At 46.0% G+C, this 23,181-nt stretch overlaps 1 protein-coding gene across 1 annotated transcript; it reads left to right on the top strand.

The window, feature by feature from the left end:
• The first annotated feature begins 491 nt into the window (after positions 1-491).
• Positions 492-20,970, top strand: LOC143962239 (uncharacterized). The gene is made up of 6 exons (XM_077471566.1): positions 492-4,215; positions 7,142-7,299; positions 8,663-8,795; positions 9,081-9,141; positions 15,438-15,525; positions 18,846-20,970. Exons 1-6 carry the CDS (start codon positions 2,615-2,617, stop codon positions 20,528-20,530), a joined length of 3,726 nt encoding a protein of 1,241 aa, XP_077327692.1. The 5' UTR covers positions 492-2,614; the 3' UTR covers positions 20,531-20,970.
• Positions 20,971-23,181: the final 2,211 nt, after the last annotated feature.

Below are 23,181 nucleotides of genomic sequence, written 5' to 3'. Positions count from 1 at the left end.
TGTGCAATAAAGTATTTTATCTCGTGTGTTGTGTTTGTTTTGTACTTTTATTTTACAGGTGAATGGGTAGGGGTACATTGTACCCCATACTCATTAACATAGGGTGGGGGGCCGGTATCCGGGGGCCCCCTTATTAAAGGGGGCTCCCGGATTCTGATAAGCCCCCCGCCCGCAGACCCCGACAACCAACTTCCAGGGTTGTCGGGAAGAGGCCCTTGTCCTCATCAACCTGAGGACAAGGTGCTTTGGGGTGGGGGGGCCGCACGCCCCCCCTCCCCCAAGGCACCCCCCATGTTGAGGGCACGCGGCCTGGTACGGCTCAGGAGGGGGGGGGGGGGCGCCCGCTCGTCCCCACCCCCTTTCCTGGCCGGCCAGGTAGCGTGCTCGGATAAGGGTCTGGTGTGGATCTGGGGGGACCCCCACGCCGTTTTTTCGGCGAGGGGGTTCCCCTTGGAATCCATACCAGACCTAAGGGCCTGGTATGCTCTCAGAGGGGGAACCCACGCCAATTTTTTTTTCAGAAATTTGGCGTGGAGTTCCCCCTTCAGAGCTCATTCTCTGATTGGCCACGGCAAAAGTCGCCTGGCCTGGGTCTAAAAGTCGTGTTCAAGTCGTCTCCAAGTTGCCTCACAAAGTCGTCCTGAAGTTTTGTCGCCCCTGTGTGAACCGAGTCTTTGCAACCAGCTATATACAGTGAAAAACAAAGTTAAAAAAAAAACGCAAATCGTGGTAAAAATGCGGTACTTGAGTTTTTGATGCGGGTCCATGGACTTCAATTACATGCAAAACGCTGCATTTTGCATGAAAAAAAGTCCCCTTCCAAAAACGCAGAAGCACAAAAATGCATTGATGTGAACATGTTCCATAGGAACCCATGTTAAAAAATGTCCCTGCATTTCTGCAAAATGCATCAAACAATGTGTTCGTGTGAATCAAGCCTTAGACAGATCTACTGATCAGGTGTGCAATGCTTTTATAGGCTCCGACTTCAGTACCCTATATTTTCCATAGGTGACGCTCTAAAAGTCCCCTATAGGTCATCAGTTTAGCATTACGCTAGAGCTCTGGTGCTAAAATGATTGCTCTCACTCATGGCGCTGAGATATGTAATAATGTAACATTAAACACATTATCTCAGATTATAAGAGCTGTAAAAATAGAGGTCTATGTACCAAAAACCTGCAGACATATTACTAGATATGAACACAGTTCATAATCATTTTCATATATCAGATGACAGGAAAACTGCATCCTGGTCAGAAATGAGAAATTGCTGGCACTATATAAATCCTGAAAAATAATGTGCATCGGGGGCTGTGTGTTTTTACAAGTCCTGCATGTTGCATTTTTAGTGCATTTTTAAAAAGGGCACCAAAAAGCACACCTCCCTAAGTGTCCGATTTATTAGAATGAGGATTGAGGTCTGATTTAAAGAAGATCACCAGTTTTTCCTCCCCAAAACAGATGCATTTTGCATGTGAATAGATCACATCCACACTGTCAGTTTGTGTGTAACCTACCTCCTTTAGATTTATACAGCAGGTTTTTGTGTCTGTGATGTCACTTTTCCAAGGGCTGATTTTTTTTAAGGCTATATGAACACTAGCCCACCCTGACCGTGGCCGCTGCAAGCTTTAGATGCATTCAGGTGAAAAAACAGGATGGTTTACAACCCCTTTTAAGCCTTTCCCACTTCTACATACTTGGCCACGTCCACATTTTACCATGCAATGCGGGTCTTATCCCTCCTCCAGTGTCCCTCATTCGGAAGTTCAAAAGTTGGGAGGTATGCACTGGGAGTTGTTGTGGAAAATTTTATATGTATTGTCATAAGAGTCCCCCTGTGTTCATTCTCCCCTAACCCGCTCTAAAAGAGCTGACTGGGGCAGACTGACGCTGGTTGAGATCCGTTCGGTAGTGGATAACTTCTTGGGATTGGAAAGAGGTGTTTGCGGAGTGGGGGGTATGTCCGCCAGCAAAAGGGCCCCTGTACACTGTACAGACTATCGCCTGGGGGCACGTGCTTGCTCTGCAAGGATTGGTTGTGTGCGGATGTGCGCTCATTGACTCTGTTGTGTCTGATCAGCACGTGGAGATGGGCAGTGCACATCTGTGGATAACCTTCCATCCACAAGGAAGTGTAGAATAATCCAGGTATACATTGTTCTCTTTAATGGGGAACCAGGGGGGCCTAGCTGAGGAGCAGTCAGGCTGAAATGAGGATGTAGGAATGCGGGTCATGTCTGTTCATTGGGATGAATGGGTTGGAAGGTAAGCTAAAGTATTATATCATTAAGATGGAAATGGGTGCTAATATGAGCACAGCAGATGTGGCTCTGTGCATAGCATACAGCCAAATTGCTATTACAGAGTGCACCAGAGTAGTGCAGGAACCTTTTTCAAAGTTGCAAGGTCTTGAGTCACACAGGTTGGAACTGCAACCCTTGAACATAATGCGATTTCAATTGTCATGCGACTTCTGATGTGACTTACCCTTTTGCCATTTAAATGTGTCTTTGTTGTAATAAATATAGTACAAAGCTTATTTACCCTGTTATCTTACTGGTCTCTGTGTTTCAAATTTCACTTTCATTTCTTTGCTGTGCTCTCAGTCATGGCGTCTGCAGATGTGAAAAAGGAGCTGCTGGACTGTTCTGTCTGTCTGAACATTTATACGGATCCTGTAACACTAAGATGTGGACACAACTTCTGTCGGGTCTGTATTGATCGGGTGTTGGATACACAGGATGGATCTGGAGTTTATTCCTGTCCTGAATGCCGAGCAGAGTCTGTGGAGAGGCCTTTCCTATTAAGGAACATAACTCTGTGTAACATCGTGGAGAGTTTCCTCTTTACTCAGCCAACTCAGGATGAGACTGGAGTCTTCTGTACTTACTGTGTGGACTCTCCTGTACCGGCTGTTCAATCCTGTCTTCATTGTGAAGCTTCTCTGTGTGATAAACACCTGAGAGTCCACAGCAAGGCACCAGAACATGTCATGATGGAACCCACCACCTCTCTGGGGAACAGGAAATGCTCCATCCATAGGGAGCTCTTGAAGTATTATTGCATTGAGGACTCCCTCTGTGTCTGTGTGTCCTGTAGCTTGGCTGGAGAACATCGGGGACATCAGGTGGAGATACTGGATGAGGCCTCTGAAAAGAAGAAGAAGAGGCTGAGAAATGTTCTGCAGAAGCTGAACACCAAGAGAGAGGAGACTGAGAGAAGAGTCTGGAGTCTAGATAAACGTTGGAAAAAAGTACAAGAAAATGCAGCTGGTGAAGCAGAGAGATTTAGCGCCTTGCTTACTGACCTCAGGAGGAAGATGGAAGACCTGGAGAGGAAGGTCCTGAGTGAAATGTCCAGGGAGGAAGAGAAGATTTCTCTGTCCATCTCTGATATGATCCAGCAGCTGGAAATGAAGAAGAATGAACTGTCCAGGAAGATTCATCACATTGAGGAGATCTGTAACATGACTGATCCACTGACTGTCTTACGGGAATCGGATATAGGAGAAGAGGAAGCAGATAATGAGGACAGAGAGAGATATGACAAGCAGATCTATGAAGGAGGTCATCTGGATGTGGGTTTGATTTTGAAGACCTTGCACACATTATCTCAGATTGTAGTAAATATAGAGGTCTACGTACCAAAACCTGCAGACATATTACTAGATATAAACACCGCTTACAATAAGCTCCATATATCAGATGACAGGAAAACTGCATCCTGGTCAGAAATAGAACAGAATCGCCCAAAAACAGCAGAGAGATTTCAGAATTGGAATAATGTATTAAGCAGCAGCAGTTTTACATCAGGGCGGTATTACTGGGACACTGATTGCAGCAAAGAAGCATGGTGGAGGATAGGGATGTGTTATCCCAGTATAGCGAGAGAAGGCGATCAGTCACGTATTGGTGAAAACCAGAAGTCTTGGGGCTTGCGTTGGGAAAATAACACATTAGCAGTAATACATGACAGTAAAGAGATCCAATTACCTCCTAAGGATTTCAGTAAACGAGTCAGGGTATCTCTGGATTATGAAGCTGGACAGCTGTCCTTTTATGATCTCTCTGAGCCAATCAGACCCCTCCACACCTTCACCGCCACCTTCACAGAGCCCCTCCATGCTGCGCTATGTGTGTATTGGAGAAAGATGAACAATGTGTATGTAGACAGTTGGGTGAGAATTCTAAATAGCCAGAAAAATCTGATGTAAGAAATCTGTACGTTAGTAACGTTAGTAACATCACAGATTGGTGATCCTGACTCGTTATCTCAGACATTGATCAGATCAGTGAATATTAGCTCCACCCCCAGCATAGAGTTCAGATATGTTAAAATATTTATTTGTTTGAGTATTCTCCTGGTAATAAATACATCCACCATTGCTTTGCTTTTCTTTCCATTGATCACCCTTCTGAGAGTCAGCTGATGGCATTTACTGGAGTGAGAAACATGGAGCAGCTAAACACTCCTGCCAATAGGGGCAATACATTGTTTGTAGGGGGCAGCAACTGGATAAAAAAAAAAATTTTCCCCTCAGTTTAGGCCGATACGTATTCTTCTACATGTTTTTGGTAAAAAAAAAAATTGCAATTATTAATTTGCACAAAAGTTATAGCGTTTACAAAATAGGGGATAATTTTATGGCATTTATATTAATCATTTTTTTTTTTACTAGTAATGGCGGCGATCAGGGATTTTTTTTAAAACATTTTTTATCGTGACTGCGACATTATGGTGGACATAACGGACATTTTTGACACATTTTTGGGACCATTGTCATTTATACAGCAATCCAGTGCTATACAAATGCACTGATTCCTGTGTAAATGACACTGGCAGTGAAGGAGTTAACCACTAGGGGGCAGTGTATTGGCTAAGTGTGCCCTGGGGAGTGTTTCTAACTGTGGGGGGGTGTGACACGTCAATGAGCTCTGCTCCCGATCACAGGGAGCAGAGATCATTGACACTGTCACTAGGCAGAACGGGAAGATGCTTGTTTACATTAGCATCTCCCCCTTCTTCCTGTCCGTGAGGCGATCGTGGGTATCCCCGCGGCAATCGAGTCCGAGTGACCCGACACACGGCGCGCACGCAATGGCAGGGTGGCAAATTTAAAGGGACGTACAGGTATGCCCATTTGCCCAGCTGTGCCATTCTGACGACGTACATCGGCATGCGCCGGTTGGGAAGCAGTTAAATGGACACAAAGTGAAAACCTAGGGGCCCATCTGTAAAACCAGAAAGCAGGCTCACTTATGTTTTAAATATGTATAGTACTTTGCAAATATTTTAGACAGGTGTGAATAAATGCTGTAAATGAAGAATGCTTTCAGAAACAGAAGTGTTAATGGTTTATTTTTATCAATTAACAAAATGAAAACTAAATGAGCAGAAGAGAAAATAAAATGAAATCAAATGAAATCAAAATATTATCAATATTTGGTGTGACCACCAGTGGTGCCTGGTGCTCAAAATTTTTGGGGGGTGCAAACATACTGAAAAAAAAACATCAGTTGCAGCCTCTCTGTGCCCATTAATTACAGCCACTGTGCCATCAAACGCCGCCACTGTGCCCATCAAACGCCCCCATTATGCCCCATCAGATGCCACCACTGTGCTATAAAACGCAGCCACTGCCCATCAAATGCCCCCATTATGCCCCATCAAATGCCGCCACTGTGCCATCAAATGCAGCCATTATGCCCCATCATATGCCACCATAGTGCCCTATCAAATGCAGCCACTGTGACCCATCAAATGCTGCCATTTTGCCCCATCAAATGCAGCCATTTTGTCCCATCAAATGCAGCCTGTTAGGTACCTGGGTGGTGAGCCTGACTTGGTGGAAGGAGGGCCACTGGTGCCAATCGCGTTAGCTCGCGCACATGAACGGCGTGCATGCGCGCGCCTGGGGCGCCCGGTGGCGTGCCCGTGCCGACCCGCGGCGCAAGCCCTGACATTGCCCCCCCACAAGGGGCAACCTCCGGGTGCCCCTAACGACTCTCTTTTCAGGGTGTGCGGAAAAGAAGGCCTGAATTAATCTGTCAGCATGCAGGTTAACAGCAGGTTCCCAAGAATTACTCTCCGGGCCATATCCCTTCCATTTAATCAAGAACTGACCTTGTCCATGCCGTCTTCTGAAGTCCAAAATGGCCTTAACCTCATATTCTTCGTTTCCATCAACAAGAACAGGCTCAGGCGGTCTAGTTCCTCTATCAGGAAAGGGGTCAGGTACAGAAGGTATAAGCAGAGATACATGGAAAACCAGGTGTATTTTCATGGAATCAGGTAAGGATAGTTCATAAGACACTTCATTAATCCTCCTCTTAACTAGAAACGGCCCCAAAAATTTGGGTGCCAGTTTCTTGGAAGGAAGGACAGGCTAATTTCAGGTTAGAAGTTGAAAGCCATACCTGATCCCCGATTTGAAGAACCAGTTCTCCTCTTTTCTCTTTTGATCGAAGGCCTTCTTACTGTCCGCCTGAGCCTTGGCTATGGCTTCTTGTAGGATCCGATTGTTGCGATGGAGAAAGGACACAGTGTCCAGGACTGCTGGAACAGGAGACTCTGAAAGGAGATCAGGAAGAAATGATAAATGAAAACCATAATTGGCAAAAAACTGAGACTGCCCTGTGGCAGAATGACTGGCGTTATAGGCGAACTCTGCCAAGGGCAAAAGGGATACCCAATCGAGAGTCTGATTGGTACGCTCTGTCTGTCCATTGGTCTGGGTAAGCAGAGGACAAGGCCAGTTCTATCTTCAAAGTCTCACATAGGGCTCTCCAAAATCGGGAAGTGAACTGGACCCCCCTGTCTGACACAATATTAGCGGGCACTCCGTGAAGTCTGATGATCTCCCTAATAAAGATATGGGCCATCTCGGATGCTGAGGGGGTTCCCTTCAAGGGTAGGAAATGGGCCATCTTGAACAAGCGGTCACAAACTACAAAGATGGCTGTACAGTTCTCAGAGGGAGGAAGTTCGACTATAAAGTACATGGTGATCATTCGCCAGGGTCGGCCAGGTGCAGGGAGCGGTTTCAGCAGCCCCCAGGCCCGGTTTCTGGTAACTTTACTTTGAATACACACGGGGCAGGAATTAACATATTACTTGCAAAATTCCTTCATGCCAGGCCACCAGAAGGTACGCTGCACGAGTTCCAGAGTCTTGCGGAAGCCAAAGTGCCCTGCGAGGGGATGATCATGAAGAAGGCCCAGGACCCTCATTCGGACGTCCTCAGGGACAAAGATTTGATTGGCAACCAGAGAGGGCCTGCTATGGAAAGACAATGTAATCCCCGGAGGGCAAGGGGAATTAAGGGAAGCTCCTCTTAACTGGGACAGCAGATCTGGCTGAACGAGCAAAAAGGTGCTAGCAGGAAGAATGGTGTCTGGGAGTGCGGTATCCTTGGAACCATCAAACATGCGAGAGAGCGCATCCGGCTTCACATTTTTTGAACCAGGACGATATGTAATATGAAAGCAGAACCGAGAGAAGAAGAGGGCCCAGCGGGCCTGCTGAGGCTTCAGGCGTTTAGCAGTTCGGAGATACTCGAGGTTTTTATGATCAGTGTAAATTAGCACAGGATGGACCGCACCCTCCAGCAAATATCTCCACTCCTCTAATGCAGACTTGATGGCTAGCAACTCCCGGTCCCCCACGTCATAGTTCCTTTCCGCAGGAGAACGTTTTCGGGAAAAGAACCCTGCGGGGTGCATCAGGTCATTATTGCCCTGACGCTGGGAAACCACTGCCCCCACCGCCACTTCGGAAGCATCGACCTCCAAGATATAGTGTTGAGATGGATCAGGATGGCTGAGAATGGGAGCAGAAGTGAACAGGCTCTTGAGTTTCTCAAAGGCTACCTGTGCCTCAGGGCCCCAATGGAAGCGCACGTTTTGCTTAGTGAGCTGGCTGATGGGGGAGATAATGGCAGAAAACCCCTTAATGAACTTTCTATAAAAATTCGCAAAGCCCACAAAGTGCTGAATCCCCTTCTTGTCAGTGGGAGCCGGCCAATCTAGAACAGCGGATACCTTCTGCGGATCCATTCTGATGGCTGCTGGGGAAATTTCAAGGCCAAGGAATTGAATGTTCTGCTGCTCGAACCTGCATTTCTCGGCCTTCGCGTATAATCCGTGTTGACGGAGCCGAAGCAACACTCTGCCGACGTGCCCTCAATGTTGTTCTAGGGACCCGGAGAAGATCAGGATATCATCCAAGTTAACAATGACAAAAATGTCTAGAAAGTCCCGGAAAACATCATTTATCAGATGCTGGAAGGTGGCAGGGGCGTTGCAGAGCCCAAAAAGCATCACCAGATACTCATAGTGCCCAAAACGAGTTCAGAAGGCAGTCTTCCACTCATCGCCAGCCCCTATATGGACCAGGTTGTATGCTCCCCTTAAGTCCAACTTGGTAAAGATAGTAGCCGATCTCAGTTTCTGGAAAAGTTCAGGTATCAAGGGCATAGGATATTGGTTCTTAACCGTAATTTTGTTCAGCTCACGGTAATCCACGCAGGGCCGAAGTGACTGATCTTTCTTGGTGACCAAGAATATTCCGGCACCTGCGGGAGATGTGGAATGGCGGATGAACCCCTTCTTAAGGTTTTCCGCAATGTAGTCCTTCAGGGCTTCTTGTTCTTTCTCAGACGGGAAAGATGCGTCCGAACTGGATCTCAGCTCCTGGAAGGAGCTCGACGGGACAATCATAAGGACGGTGCGGAGGAAGGGAATCAGCTCCCCGCTTACTGAAAACGTCCAGGAACTCGTGATATGGTTCAGGTACTGACTGACACAAGTCCAGGTCAGAGTCCAGACAGAGAAGCGTTCCAGGCTGAGCAGAAACTCCAGGAAGGCAGTGATCTAGACAATAGGGGGACAGAAACTTCACCACCCCGGCGGACCAGTCAATGGTGGGATTATGGGCATGTAGCCAAGGTATGGCCAGGATCCCCGGAAACAGTGGTGAAGAAATTACGTCAAAAGTTAGTAGTTCCGTATGCTGGCAAGAAGTGGTAGTTGGTAGTGGAAGAGTCTCCTGGGTGACCTGACCTTATTTGATTTGAGAACCGTCAGCCAGGAAGATGGAAAGTCCGTGGGTCTTCCTCCGAAGAGGTATGGAGTGCAGGTAGGTGAAAGCAGAGTCGATGAAGCAACTGCAGGCCCCGGAATCAAGGATAGTGGTGACGCAAACTGTCTTTTCCTGAAGCTGTAATGAAAGTAGAAGAGCAATGTGGGAGGTGTTGGCTGGCATGGTTACAGAGCTGTCAGACACAGAAGAAAGGCACTTACGTGTCTTAACAGGGCAGTTGGTCACATAATGTCCAGATCCACCACAATACAAGCATAAGTTCAACTGCCGGCGCCGGGCTCGCTCTTCAGGTGACAGGGTAGGCCGAAACAGTCCGAGCTGCATGGGTTCATCAGAGGTTTGGGCAACACTGGCAGGTCCCCCTTGTGGGGGAGAAGAGAAAAAGGGCGCCGGGGTAGGAGCTCTTGCAGTCATCCAGGCCGGTCTATGAGGTTGAGAGGAACGTTCGAGCCCTTCGCTCGCGAAGCCTCCGGTCAATCTGGATGGCCAGTGCAATTAGACCCTCCGGAGAGTCCGGGGTACCAACACGGGCCAGTTCATCTAAGGCCTTCAGACAGACCCATACGGAACTGATGTCTCAGGGCTGACTCGTTCCACTGGGTGTCTGCGTTCCAGCGTCTGAAGTCCAAAACATAGTCCTCGGCCGTCCTGCGGCCTTGCTGGAGCGCAGATAGAGCAGATTCCGCAGTGGCAGTCCGTTGGGGGTCGTCATAAAGCTGGGCTATTCCTTCGAAGAAAGAAGAGAGAGTCTGGGTGAGAGAGTTATCGTTCTCCAGGAGATGATGGGCCCAGGACTGAGGCTCTCCTTGCAGAAGGGAAATGACGAATCCCACCTTAGTTGCTTCCAGGGAAAAAGTTCTTGGCTGAAGGGCGAAATACAACTGGCAGGCGTTGCGAAAGGCCCGAAACTTGGAACGGTCCCCTGAAAACCTCTCCGGGATAGGTACCCTTGGTTCAGGTGGAGGCATCATAACAGCAGGATGAGAGGTTGGTTGAGCAGGAGGAGGCAGAGGTACCGAGACTGTTGGACCGGAACTAGATAGGTGCTGGACACGTTCCTCCAACCTGGTATATCCCTCCTGAAGAGATTTCACAGCCTGGGTGAGGGCCGCAAGATGCGAACAGATCTCCTTCATGGCGGAAGCTCCTTCCGCAGGCTCAGTCATGGCTGTTCGTACTGTTAGGTACATGGGTGGTGAGCCTGACTTGGTGGAAGGAGACCTCTCTTACGGCTCTGGTTCAAGTCCCCCTGGAGTGGGAACAGTGGGACAAGAGCACAGCGTGGTAGGAGCGTCTGGCCGGATGCAGGTGAAGCGGAGATCCTCCAGATGCAGGAACCTCAGGAGCAGATGGCAGCAGACGGTGGTTGACAAGCTGACTGTGGCGGCAGAGTAGACGGCCAGAGAACTTGAAAGGCTGCAGCAGGTCCAGGAAGGTCTCAGAGCAGGGAATATGCAGGATAGACAACAGGCAGGAACCAGCAGGGAAATGGCAAAGGAGAAACGTAAACAGGCAGAAGTTCAGCACGGTGGTCAGTCCGAGACAAGGTCAGGCAAGCCGGGATCGGGACAGGAGAGAGCAGCGAAGTCAGACAGGAGCCGGGTCAGATAATCAGGTGGACTACTAGGCAGAAAACAGGTTGCTTCAGGTATTAGCTGCAGACGAACAGCACAGAACATCTGCAGTTGTACCTTTTTTAAAAAGGGCCACTGGCGCCAATTGCATTAGCGCGCACACGTGAACGGCGTGCGCGTGCCTGGGCCGACCCGCGGCGAGAGTGGCGATCCGCTCGCACAGAACGAACGGAGCCCTGACACAGCCATTGTGACCCCCGCCCACTGTCTGACCGCCACTTACCCCATCTTGGTGTTGGTTAGGCAGGAGCGAGCTGTGTCCTCCCTGTGTCTTGTCTTCCTGCTTCCGGCTAGACATCCAAACAGCAGCGCCTGTCCTTTCAGGCAATCAGGTGACGGGTATCAGACCCGCGCTACCTGATTGGTTGAGAGGTGGTTCAGTGTTAGAAAAGCTAATATTCATTTGGTTTTCTAACACACCTGGGTGGGCTCCGAGCGCAATGCTCTGCGTTTTGAGTCCACCTTTTCTAAAGTCAGGTCAGGATCTAGTCATGTCCTTCAAAAAAACACCCACATTGCTGTAATTCAGGCGCCCGGCAACCTAAAAGGGGCCAGACACCTGAATAGGGGGTGGCAACGGCAGCCATGGATAGAGTCATGCAATGCAAGAATCTATCCATTCTACGTAGGGGGGTGGCTGGAGACGGGGCAGCACCCATGCGCCTTTAATGCACAGGCCACCCCTCGTGACCACCCTTTTACCTTCAAAACCGTATTAATTCTTCTAGGTACACTTGCACACAGTTTTTGAAGGGTAGGGTAGGTTGGTTGTTTCAAACATCTTGGAGAACTAACCACAGATCTACTGTGGATGTAGGCTGCCTCAAATCCTTCTCTCCATGTAATCCCAGGCTTGATGATGTTGAGATCAGGGCTCTGTGGGGGCCAAGCCATCACTTCCAGACTCCTTGTTCTTCTTTACAATTAAGATAGTTCTGCCATTTTTCTGCACCCCAGTTCCTATGTTTTTGTAAAACAGTTGGCGAAAATTGGCGGCAGGTGCTCTGGAATCAAAATTTGAAATATTTGGCTGTAACAGGAGGCAGTTTATTGGCAAAAGGCTGCAACGTGTACAATGAGGGTGTGCAGGCAAAAGTGAAGCATGGTGGAGGTTCCTTGCAAGTTTGGGGCTGCATTTCTGCAAATGGAGTTGGAGATTTGGTCAGGAACAATGGTGTCCTCAATGCTGAGAAATACAGGCAGATACTTATCCATCATGCCATACCATCAGGGAGGCGTGTGATTGGCCCAAAACTTATTCTGCAGCAGGACAACAACCCCAAACATACGGCCAATGTCATTAAGAACTATCTTCAGTGTAAAGAAGAACAAGTAGACCTGGAAGTGATAGTTTGGTGCCCACAGAGTCCTGATCTCAACATCACCGTGTCTGTCTGCGATTACATAAAGAAACAGAAGGATTGGAGGCAACCTACAGCCACAGAAGATATGTGGTTAGTTCTCCAAAATGTTTGGAACAACCTACCTGTCGAGTTCCTTCAAAACAGAAAATTGAATATCAAATACCACAATTTTCCTTTCCTGACATGCTCCATAGGTATGTCCCTCCCATACCCCCACCTGCAGGAGTTAACTCATAAATGTGACTCCCTCTCCCAGGCTGGCGTTACCTAGCTGGATTTCCGCACCTGGCTGGGAGTTTGTGCTGACATGGAGTGTGTCAGGATAGGAAAATTGCGGTAAGTATTTGATATTGAATTTTCCATTATCTTCAAAGCTCCATGTCAGCCTACCTCCAGAAATTAACTAACTAACCAGAGTGGGATAATGTGGAAACAAAATAGGGTCAATTATGGCCTCTGGCTGAAGAGATAATTGTTTTGCTGAAATTAACAGTTGTCAAAAATGACGGATCTATGCGATAATGAGAAATAAAGGTGTGTATGGATGACCATGCTGCCGCCTTGCTTATTGACTCTACAGATGGCTGCTCAGGAGATTGAGATGCTTCTTGTGGTGTGTGCTGTTATTCCTTCCAGAAGGGCCAACCCCCTATCCTTTTATGTCAGGGAGATCACTTTCACAAGCTAAGAAGCAATCACTCTACTCAAAGCTCTAGCCCCCTTGTGTGAACCTCTGGGAACCACAAACAGGCAATCTGATGACCTGATGCTCGGGGTAGCATTGATATGTGTTCAGCCAGGGCTGGACTGGGACAAAATGTGGCCGTGGATTTCATCCACACCAGCCCAGGGCACAACACATTAGGGTACAGTGCACAGCACATCAGGGTATAGGACATCAGGACACAGCACATCAGGGTACAGAGCCCAGCAAATTAGGGCACAAGGCACATCAGAGCACAACACATCCGGGTACAGGGCACAGCACATCAGGGCACAACACATCAGGGTACAGTGCACAGCACATCAGGACACAGCACATCAGGGCAGGGTACAGAGCCCAGCACATCAGTGTACAGGGCACAGTACATCAGGGTACAGGACATCAGGTCGCAGTACATCAGGGCACAGGACATCATGGCACAGCGGGGCACATAGCACATTATTGATCGTTTACTAGCCTGGCCAGCATGCAGAGTAGCGCAGGAAGCGCCTGCCTGTATTAAGTTCTCTCTCTCTCTCATGTCACCCAACGCTGTTCACTCCCCGGTGGCCTCTCTCTTCTCATCTATCCCCATTGGCTTGTGACATCATCTCGAGAGGCGGGGGCCACCGGGGAGCGAACAGCACTGCGTGACATGAGAGCGAACTTATTACAGGCAGGCGCTTCCTGCGCTACTCTGCATACTGGCTAAATCTCGATCTACCCATCAGGCACCAGCTGTCGGCGATTGACGGGTAGATTGCTGCGGACCTCTGAGGCAATAGGAGGCCGCTGAAACCAGCCCACTAAGCCATTGGCCCACCGGAAATCTCCCGGTAGTCCCGATGGCCAGTCCATCCCTGTGCTCCACAACATCCAAAGGACTAGCTTCTTGTCCATATTTCAGACGAAATGTAGTCAACCCGATTTCTTGACTTAAGTGGAATCTTGAAGCCACTTTGGAATAGAATCCAGTATCGGGAGCAGAACAACTCTGTCCACCAGGAAAGACAAATAGGGTTCTTTATACGCTAGAGCTGTCTACTTAGAAACCCTCCGGAAAATTCCCATAGCAGCAACTCCATTGTGAATTTGTGGGGGCTCTTGGAGGCCTTAGTTTTAGTACGGCCTTAAAGAATTGAAGTGTTAATCTATCAGAGACCCTCTAAAGTCCCAGTAAAGATGGTGGAGACGTGCCCTTTGAGATCGCTTGTGCTCAGGTCCATGTCGAGACATCTTTGAAGAAACAAACTCTGGTTTCCCTGAAGAAAACTTCTCTGACGTAGCATATTCTAGGAATTTTAGACAGACTTTGTTGTAGACTTTGTTCATTATGCTCTTCTATGACTCTCCCTCTCATGAGGGTATCTACCACTCTTGAAGAGCAACCTAAATCCACGGACCTTCGCCTCTTAAAATCCAGGCCACTAACCTGAACTTTCCCGAAGTCGGATGGAGAGCTGGACCATGTGCCAATGTCTGGCAACTGAGATTTTGAACTATGTTACTGTGAGTTATAAATAGTTTGCATGCGCACTGTTGAAGAAAAGCCCCTCTGGAAAGGGTGCCTTCTCCATTATGCATGCAGGCGATAACAGGTGAGGAACGCCAGGACAATTCAGTACCTTACCACCGGTATGTTCTCCAGTAGCAGAGAAAGGTATACTTTAAACCATGATTATTTCGGCTTCTAAATACAGAAGTATTGTGTAGGGATAAAATTAACCTGTTCTTTATTCACCAACCAGCAAAACACCTGTCCTAAGACCTCATCTGCTGGGATTTGAATTCCCATCCCCCTGTCGCTAGCGCAAGGAGCTCTTTTAGCACGATCTGAGATGAGAAGATGCTTGCCCTAAGGTTGGGTTCACACTATTGTAAATTGGATGCAATTTTCCCTGCATCCAATTCACATGGCAGGAGATTGTAACCGGCTCTCTATGAAGCTGATTCATACATCCCTGGAGCAGCTCCGGAGCGAATTGCAGTCCTGTGCGTCGTCGGGTCCGAATTCGGACTGAAATCGGACCTGAAATTGTGACGCAATGGACCCCTGCTGTGTGTGTCGCTCAGTGCTGCAGTGTGAACCGAGCCTGAGGCCCAAGCAAGACCAAGGTGGTACCCATTTCAAAAAGAGGAGCAACCAAGCCCCCTAAGACATGTATGGGTGATACAATTGCCAAAATACCAGAAACATCCTTGGATGGAGCTCTTTTCCAACTTCTGGATGATGTGTTGGCTTTCCAGTTTTTCCTGGACTTCCAGACATTTATCTTGAGACAGGAAGCCAGACTATCCACAATAACAGAACCTTGCTGTTATTTGAAGATTCATGTTCTACGAGCAATGCAGTGAATGAGTACTTCCATGAGGGACACCTGATCTTCTAATGGTAAAATAATGTACCTGTCCAATCTCAGAGGGGGCACAATGACCAAAAGTGGTGACTCCACACGCTGGACACCTTCCCCGTCACAAGGACATAGCTTCATAACTTTGACATCTGATGTGAAAACATGCTATTTGCTTCATTCTTCTAGAATGAACTTTAATTCAGTCACAATAGGGACACTGCAAATCCATCTTTAGAGGCACTGGAAATACTTCCACTGCTTTCCTTCTATCTTAAAGCATCTCACCAGCCTTACAAAGAAGGGATCAAAAACTGGACAAAGGTCATCCTCATCCACATCTTCTTCTTTAAAAGAGTCTGAAGAAGGTTGGTTGGTCTGAGAAAGCTCTGAGACCAGTTACTGGTTTTGGAAGGAAAACTGGACCTTGTCAGAATAGATGACCCTTGACAAGGTGAGTTCAAAAAACTAATTTAGAGTGTCTTGACCACATGCTTAATGAATTATGGTTGTTGGAATTGAACATGAATTAATGTTATATATCTAAAGTACTACACATCTGTTTGTACAACCAAACTCTGCTATATTGATACTTGCACTCCCACATGTTTAAAAGGAGGAATGTGGCACCAAACAGAATATGCATAGCAAAGGAGTTATCTTCAGCCCACCTGGTGTCCACGAAGCTTCAAATAGTATTTAGGACAATGATGGCTCCGGTCTGTCTGTGAGGACAAAAGGGGGGCCTAATGAGCGGGAATGGCGTCCGAGATAGAATCACCAGATGTGAACTCAGTCGGAGCAGTTGCAATTCATGGGCAAACACTGCCCCCCAGAGGCCAATTATGGCAGGACTGTCAGAGATATTTAGCCTGGGGGAGGAGACGCCCCAGAGACGCTGATTCGTCCACAAGCAAAGGGGGTGGGCAATGGGGTGTGGTGTGGCTGAGCTGTGTTTATCAAAAAGGGATTAATCAAAGAGAACTCTCTCTCACTCCACCATGAGGCTCAATCACGAGGATCTGCTAAGTATTGCTTGTATTGTATTCTGATTGTATGCTATGTACTCTTGTAACTTCTGTTGATACCTTATGCAAGCTTTCTTATTTCCTTGGGAAATAAATGAGATTTGATTGATCTTAGACCGTGTATTTGGCTTCATAGCTAATTGTTATAGTATTGTGATATTAACGATAGCATGTGCTCAGAGTATAGCTAGACTAACTAATCTATAGGGACTAGACAAAGTAATACATAACTGATAAAAATTTATAGTTTGTAGTGATCACTTACTTCAATGGCAATGGTGTTCAACATTATCTTAATCACTGACTGCTTGGACAAAGCAAGATCCATACAGTCATGCTCCTCTCTATCTTTTTTGATAGAGTCTGAGGAGGGTTGATTAGCCTGGGAAAGTTCTGAGACTAGTTGACTGGTTCTTGAAGTAATGAGTGAAAACGACTCCTTTTAGAGTGTCTTGACTTTGTGCTTAATGAATTGTGACAACCTTTTTGGTCTTCGTAATCTCTATCACTGACTGCTTGAACAAAGCTGGATTCATACAGTCAGGTTCAACCACATCTTCCTCTTTGGAAGAGTCTGAAGAGGACTTGGAAGCAGATTGGCACTGTCCCCTATGTTCTCTTGTGGCGTTGGTCTTTGGTCTTTATTAGGGGTTGGCATTTGTTTTCCTGCACAAACAGAAGGAAGGCAAAAAAACAGTAAGCTTGTTCAATAACTATTAAGCAGTAGTGCATTGCCTCATCCGTAAGGAAGCTCAGTATCCTAGTAATAAGGAATGTGTCCACGCCAGCCATGATTTTGCACTGCTCCCCCACTGAAAGGGGATTTACACCTCATATGCCATCCCAGAAACCAGCAGAGGGGCTCCCTGATAGACGATGCATTTAGCAGGTGAACACAGGGCAGGATGGACAGCCCGAAGTTTATTCAGGCCAGGTAGGAGACATGCCAATTTCCTGGATCCTGTCGCTTCACAGGGTGAGTGGAAATAACTCCTTTGAAGTGTATTGACCACATGTTAAATGGATGTGACAACCTGTTAGGTGTCATCATCTTTAACCTTGGCTGCTTGAACCATCAGGATTCATACAGTCACGTTCATCCGTATCTTCTCTTTAGAAGAGTCTGAAGAGAATTGTGTGCCTAGGAAGACTAGTAACCTCTTCACAGGGCAAGTGGAAACACTCTTATAGAGTATATTGACCACGTATTTAATGAATGTGACAACCTGTTACAGTATCTCACAAAAATTAGTACACCCCTCACATTTTTGTAAATATTTAATTATCTTTTCATGGGACAACACTGAAGAAATGACACTTTGCTACAATGTAAAGTAGTGAGTGTACAGCTTGTATAACAGTGTAAATTTGCTGTCCCTTCAAAATAACTCAACACACAGCCATTAATCTCTAAACCACTGGCAACAAAAGTGAGTACACCCCTAAGTGAAAATGTCCACATCGGGCCCAATTAGCTATTTAACCTCCCTCATGTGACTCAATAACCTCATGTGACTCATTTGTGTTGCAAGGTCTCAGGTGTGAATGAAGAGCAGGTGTGTTAAATTTGGTGTTATCGCTCTCACTCTCTCATATTGGTCACCAGAAGTTCTACATGATACCTCATAGCAAAGAACTCTCTGAGGATCTGAAAAAAAGAATTGTTCCAAAACATCTGGGGTGCCAAGATTCGCCATCACTGGCCTAGGCTATAAGAAGATTGCCAAGACCCTGAAACTGAGATGTAGCACGGTGGCCAAGACCATACAGTGATTTAACAGGACAAGTTTCACTCAGAACAGACCTCGCCACGGTCGACCAAAGAAGTTGAGTGCACGTGCTCAGCGTCATATCCAGAGGTTGTCTTTGGGAAATAGACATATGAGTGCTGCCAGCATTGCTGCAGAGGTTGAAGAGGTGGGGGTCAGCCTGTCAGTGCTCAGACCATACTGCACACTGCACTGCACACTGCATCAAATAGGTCTGCATGGCTGACTTCCCAGAATGAAGCCTCTTCTAAAGATGATGCACAAGAAAGCCCACAAACAGTTGGCTGAAGACAAGCAGAAACCAGGTGAGGAGTACAAAGACAGGTGTGTCTTGCCTACAGTCAAGCATGGTGGTGGGAGTGTCATGATCTGGGGTTGCATGAGTGCTGCCGCATAGCAATCCGCACAGAAAATGCATTTTTCAGCGCGTTTTGGACCTGTATATCGCACTTGGGTTTCGGGACCTGCACAGAATATGTGAACGCAGCATAAATGACAAGGCAATGTGTTTTCTGTGTGGGCTGCCTCTCATTTACAAATGTGCAGATGCGACACATGTTGCTGACTTTTAAAATAAGGACACTTAACTGCCACAGGGTCCAGCGATGTCAGCACCCGAGGGTCGAACTGTCCCTCGTTCCTCGGATGCTGCCGCCACCATCTTCGCTAAGGGAATCAGGAAATGAAGCCTTGTGGCTTCACTTCCCGGTTCCCTATTGTGCATGCGCGAGCTGCGCAGCTCAAACCAAATGGTCCCTGTTGTCTCTGGGACTCGTGTGTCTCCCAGCAGACAGCACGGTGGGACAGGAAGAGGCATAGGCTTTGTGTGAACCTCCGCTTTAACCTTCTGCCATTTAAATGTGTCTTTGTGATTTTTAAATATCATAATAGAAAGCTTAGTCACTCTGTCATCTTCTTGGTTTCTGTCAGACTTTCACTTTCATTTCTTTGCTGTGCTCTCAGTCATGGCGTCTGCAGATGTGAGAAAGGAGCTGCTGGACTGTTCTGTCTGTCTGAACATTTATACGGATCCTGTAACACTGAGATGTGGACACAACTTCTGCTGGGTCTGTATTGATCGGGTGTTGGATACACAGGATGGATCTGGAGTTTATTCCTGTCCTGAATGCCGAGCAGAGTCTGTGGAGAGGCCTGTACTGATAAGGAACATAACTCTGTGTAACATCGTGGAGAGTTTCCTCTTTACTCAGCCAACTCGGGATGAGACTGGAGTCTTCTGTACTTACTGTGTGGACTCTCCTGTACCGGCTGTTCAATCCTGTCTTCATTGTGAAGCTTCTCTGTGTGATAAACACCTGAGAGTCCACAGCAAGGCACCAGAACATGTCATGACTGAACCCACCACCTCTCTGGGGAACAGGAAATGCTCCATCCATAGGGAGCTCTTGAAGTATTATTGCATTGAGGACTCCCTCTGTGTCTGTGTGTCCTGTAGCTTGGCTGGAGAACATCGGGGACATCAGGTGGAGATACTGGATGAGGCCTCTGAAAAGAAGAAGAAGAGGCTGAGAAATGTTCTTCAGGAGCTGATCACCAAGAGAGAGGAGACTGAGAGAAGAGTCCGAAGTCTAGAGAAACGCAGGAAAAAAGTACAAGAAAATGCAGCTGGTGAAGCAGAGAGATTTAGCGCCTTGCTTACTGCCCTCAGGAGAAAGATGGAAGACCTGGAGAGGAAGGTCCTGAGTGAAATGTCCAGGGAGGAAGAGAAGATTTCTCTGTCCATCTCTGATATGATCCAGCAGCTGGAAATGAAGAAGAATGAACTGTCCAGGAAGATTCATCACATTGAGGAGATGTGTAACATGACTGATCCACTGACTGTCTTACGGGAATCGGATATAGGAGAAGAGGAACCAGATAATGAGGACAGAGAGAGATATGACAAGCAGATCCATGATGGGGGTCATCTGGATGTGGGTTTGATCTTACAGACATTACACACATTATCTCATATTATAGGAGGTATAAAGATAGAGGTCTATGTACCAAAACCTGCAGACATATTACTAGATATAAACACAGCACATAATAATCTTCATATATCAGATGACAGGAAAACTGCATCCTGGTCAGAAATAAAACAGAATCGCCCAAAAACACCAGAGAGATTTCAGCGTTGCTATAATGTATTAAGCAGCAGCAGTTTTACATCAGGGCGGTATTACTGGGACACTGATTGCAGCAAAGCAACAGGGTGGAAGATAGGGATGTGTTATCCCAGTATAGAGAGAGAAGGTGATCAGTCACGTATTGGTGAAAACAACAAGTCTTGGTGCTTGCGTTGGCATAATAATAGATTAACAGTAATACATGACAGTAAAGAGATCCAGTTAACTCCTAAATATTCCAGTAACCCAATTAGGATCTCTGTGGATTATGAAGCTGGACAGATGTCCTTTTATGAGCTCTCTCAGCCAATTGGACACATCCACACCTTCACCGCCACCTTCACAGAGCCCCTCCATGCTGCGTTATGTGTGTGCTTGAGAAAGGTGAGCAATGTGTATGTAGACAGTTGGGTGAGAATTCTAAATAGCCAGAAAAATCCGATGTAAGAAATCTGTATGTTAGTAACATCACAGATTGGTAATCCTGACTCGTTATCTCAGACATTGATCAGATCAGTAAATATTAGCTCCACCCCCAGCATAGAGTTCAGATATGATAAAATATTTATTTGTTTGAGTATTCTCCTGGTAATAAATACATCCACCATTGCCTTTCTTTCCATTGATCACGCTTCTGAGAGTCAGCTGATGGCATTTTCTGGAGTGAGAAACATGGAGCAGCTAAACACTCCTGCCAATAGGGGCAATACATTATTTGTAGGGGCAATACATTATCTGTAGGGGGCAGCAACTGGAGAATACAGGTTACTAAGGGGAATGTTAAATCCCCTAAATCACCTTGTTATTGATAATGGTTGATTATTTCAAAGTTTAGAAATGTATCTACTATCAACTTTTCATTGCTTAGATAAATCACATTAATTTGGTTTCATTTAGGTTGGATTCACACCTATTTTTTTAGTGCCGATTCACACTAGTGCGATGCCAGACATCGCATGTAATTCGCAGCGCCACTGCTGTTCACATTACATGCGGTGTCTGTGCAGTGCGATATTGGCCATAGAGATAGTATGGCTGATATCGCACCTTATTCGGTCCAAACACATACAGGGCCCTTTTTTCTGTTCGGACCAGAATCGGATCGCATGTGTGTTCACACATATGCGATTCGATTCATGTCCGAACTGTCAGTTCGCAGTGCGATACGTTAGCTGAAATGGGGGTTAACATATGACACTCCCCAGAAATTTGCATATGGCAGTGTGAACTGCCGTGCGTGTCGGGTGCGATGCGTCAACCGACAGTTGATTTGCAGGGTTCTCGCATTGCACTAGTGTGAACCGCCACTTAGTGCTTTTTGCAGATTTGCACTACAGTCCATTTAGCATGGTTTCCAATGGAACACGTTTTGTAGTGCAAATCTGCAAAATGCAAAAAGTACATAGGTGTGAATCCAGCCTTGGAGTGTAAAGAATGCTGAGCTTTGTAATAAGAAAGCCCAGCACTACCTATTTCTATTTATTTCCTATTTCTAGATGATCCATATGGGTCTGCACTCCCTAGCACAGCTTTTCACAACCTTTTCACTTTGGGGAAATCTTGAAATTTTAAGGGAACCCTGCAAAAACTTTAAAGAGTGACCATAAAGTTGCAGATATAATGTAAAAAAAGAATATAGTGTAAATGGACTTGACCCTAAGGGTCCTATCGCACTGATCAGTTTTGATGTGCTTTTGGTGTTTAGAAAACAGAACAAAACTGCATGAAAAATGTATCCCTTTAAATCCATGAAACTCTTCACGCCAATGTGCAGTGGTTGTAATGCGTTTTTAAAAGTCCTGCATGCTGCATTTGTGGTGAATGTTTACCTTTTTTCTGTAAAAAAGTAAAAATCTGTATTTTTTTATTTTTGCTAGAAAATTATTTAGAACTCCCAAACAAAGTGCACCAAAAACACATCTCCCCATTTAAATTAATAGAAAATGCATCAAAAACACACTCGTGCATTTTCTTAGTGCATGCCTAAGTCTCCCAGGTACATCCATAATGGGAGACAGACATCCAGAAAATGCACCAAAAACTCATTTAAAATGCGCTAAAAATATGTACCCCAGTTTTAAGCACAGCAGCGTGAAAGGACCCCAAGGTAGGTCTTGCACCACTCTGTTTTATACAGGAAAATTATTTCCCGTATTATTCTTAAAACTGTTATGAAGGAACTAGTACCAAAAAAAGAACAGCAAGTGGACATTTTAGAGATCACATTGGAGGTTGATGGGGAAAAGGTGATCAGTGGAAATTTTGCCACTGCTTACTACTCAAGGAACCCGTAACTACCCTGCGGTTCCACAGAACTCTGGTTCAGAATTGCTTTCCTACCAGGAAATATGTAAAAAAATAATTAGCCATCAATCAATAACCAATCACATTTCGCTCTTAAATTATTTTTAGATTTTGAAATGTTGAGAGAGATTTTTTTTGTATTCCTCTTTCTTGTTCCCAACTTTAATTTGCATTTGTCTTGAAAAACTATTTTGTTGAGACAACATTCAAAGCTAACCAGTAGATGGCAGTGTCATATCTAGCATTTATTGCTTCAGTACAACAGCTGTGTATAATAAAACAATTGAAATAACTGATTTGTGTCTTTTTTTTTTTTCTCCAAACCACTTAATCCTCAGACCATTTTGCTGGCCAAAGACCAGAGCACTTTTTGCGATTTGGCACTACGTTGCTTTAACTGACAATTGCGCGGTCCTGCGATGTGGCTCTCAAACAAAATTGACGTCCTTTTTTTCCCACAAATAGAGCTTTCTTTTGGTGGTATTTGATCACCCCTGCGGTTTTTATTTTTTGCGCTATGAACAAAAAAAAAAAGAGTGACAATTTTGAAAAAACGCATTATTTTTACGTTTTGCTATAATAAATAGCCCCCAAAAATGTATATAAAAAAATGTATATAAATATTTTTTTTTCCCCAGTTTAGGCCGACACATTCTTCTACATATTTTTTTTGCACAAAAGTTATAGCGTTTACAAAATAGGGGATAATTATATGCCATTTTTATTAATATTATTTATTTTAATTTTTTTACTAGTAATGGCGGCGATCAGCGATTTTTTTTTTATTTTTTTAT

Source organism: Lithobates pipiens, unplaced genomic scaffold, assembly GCF_037356315.1.
Source record: "Lithobates pipiens isolate NorthernLeopardFrog02 unplaced genomic scaffold, aLitPip1_a1.2 Scaffold_8, whole genome shotgun sequence".
Classification (NCBI taxonomy): domain Eukaryota; kingdom Metazoa; phylum Chordata; class Amphibia; order Anura; family Ranidae; genus Lithobates; species Lithobates pipiens.
Note: the sequence above shows the minus strand (reverse complement) of the source record. Positions and strands in the feature narration are given on the sequence as shown.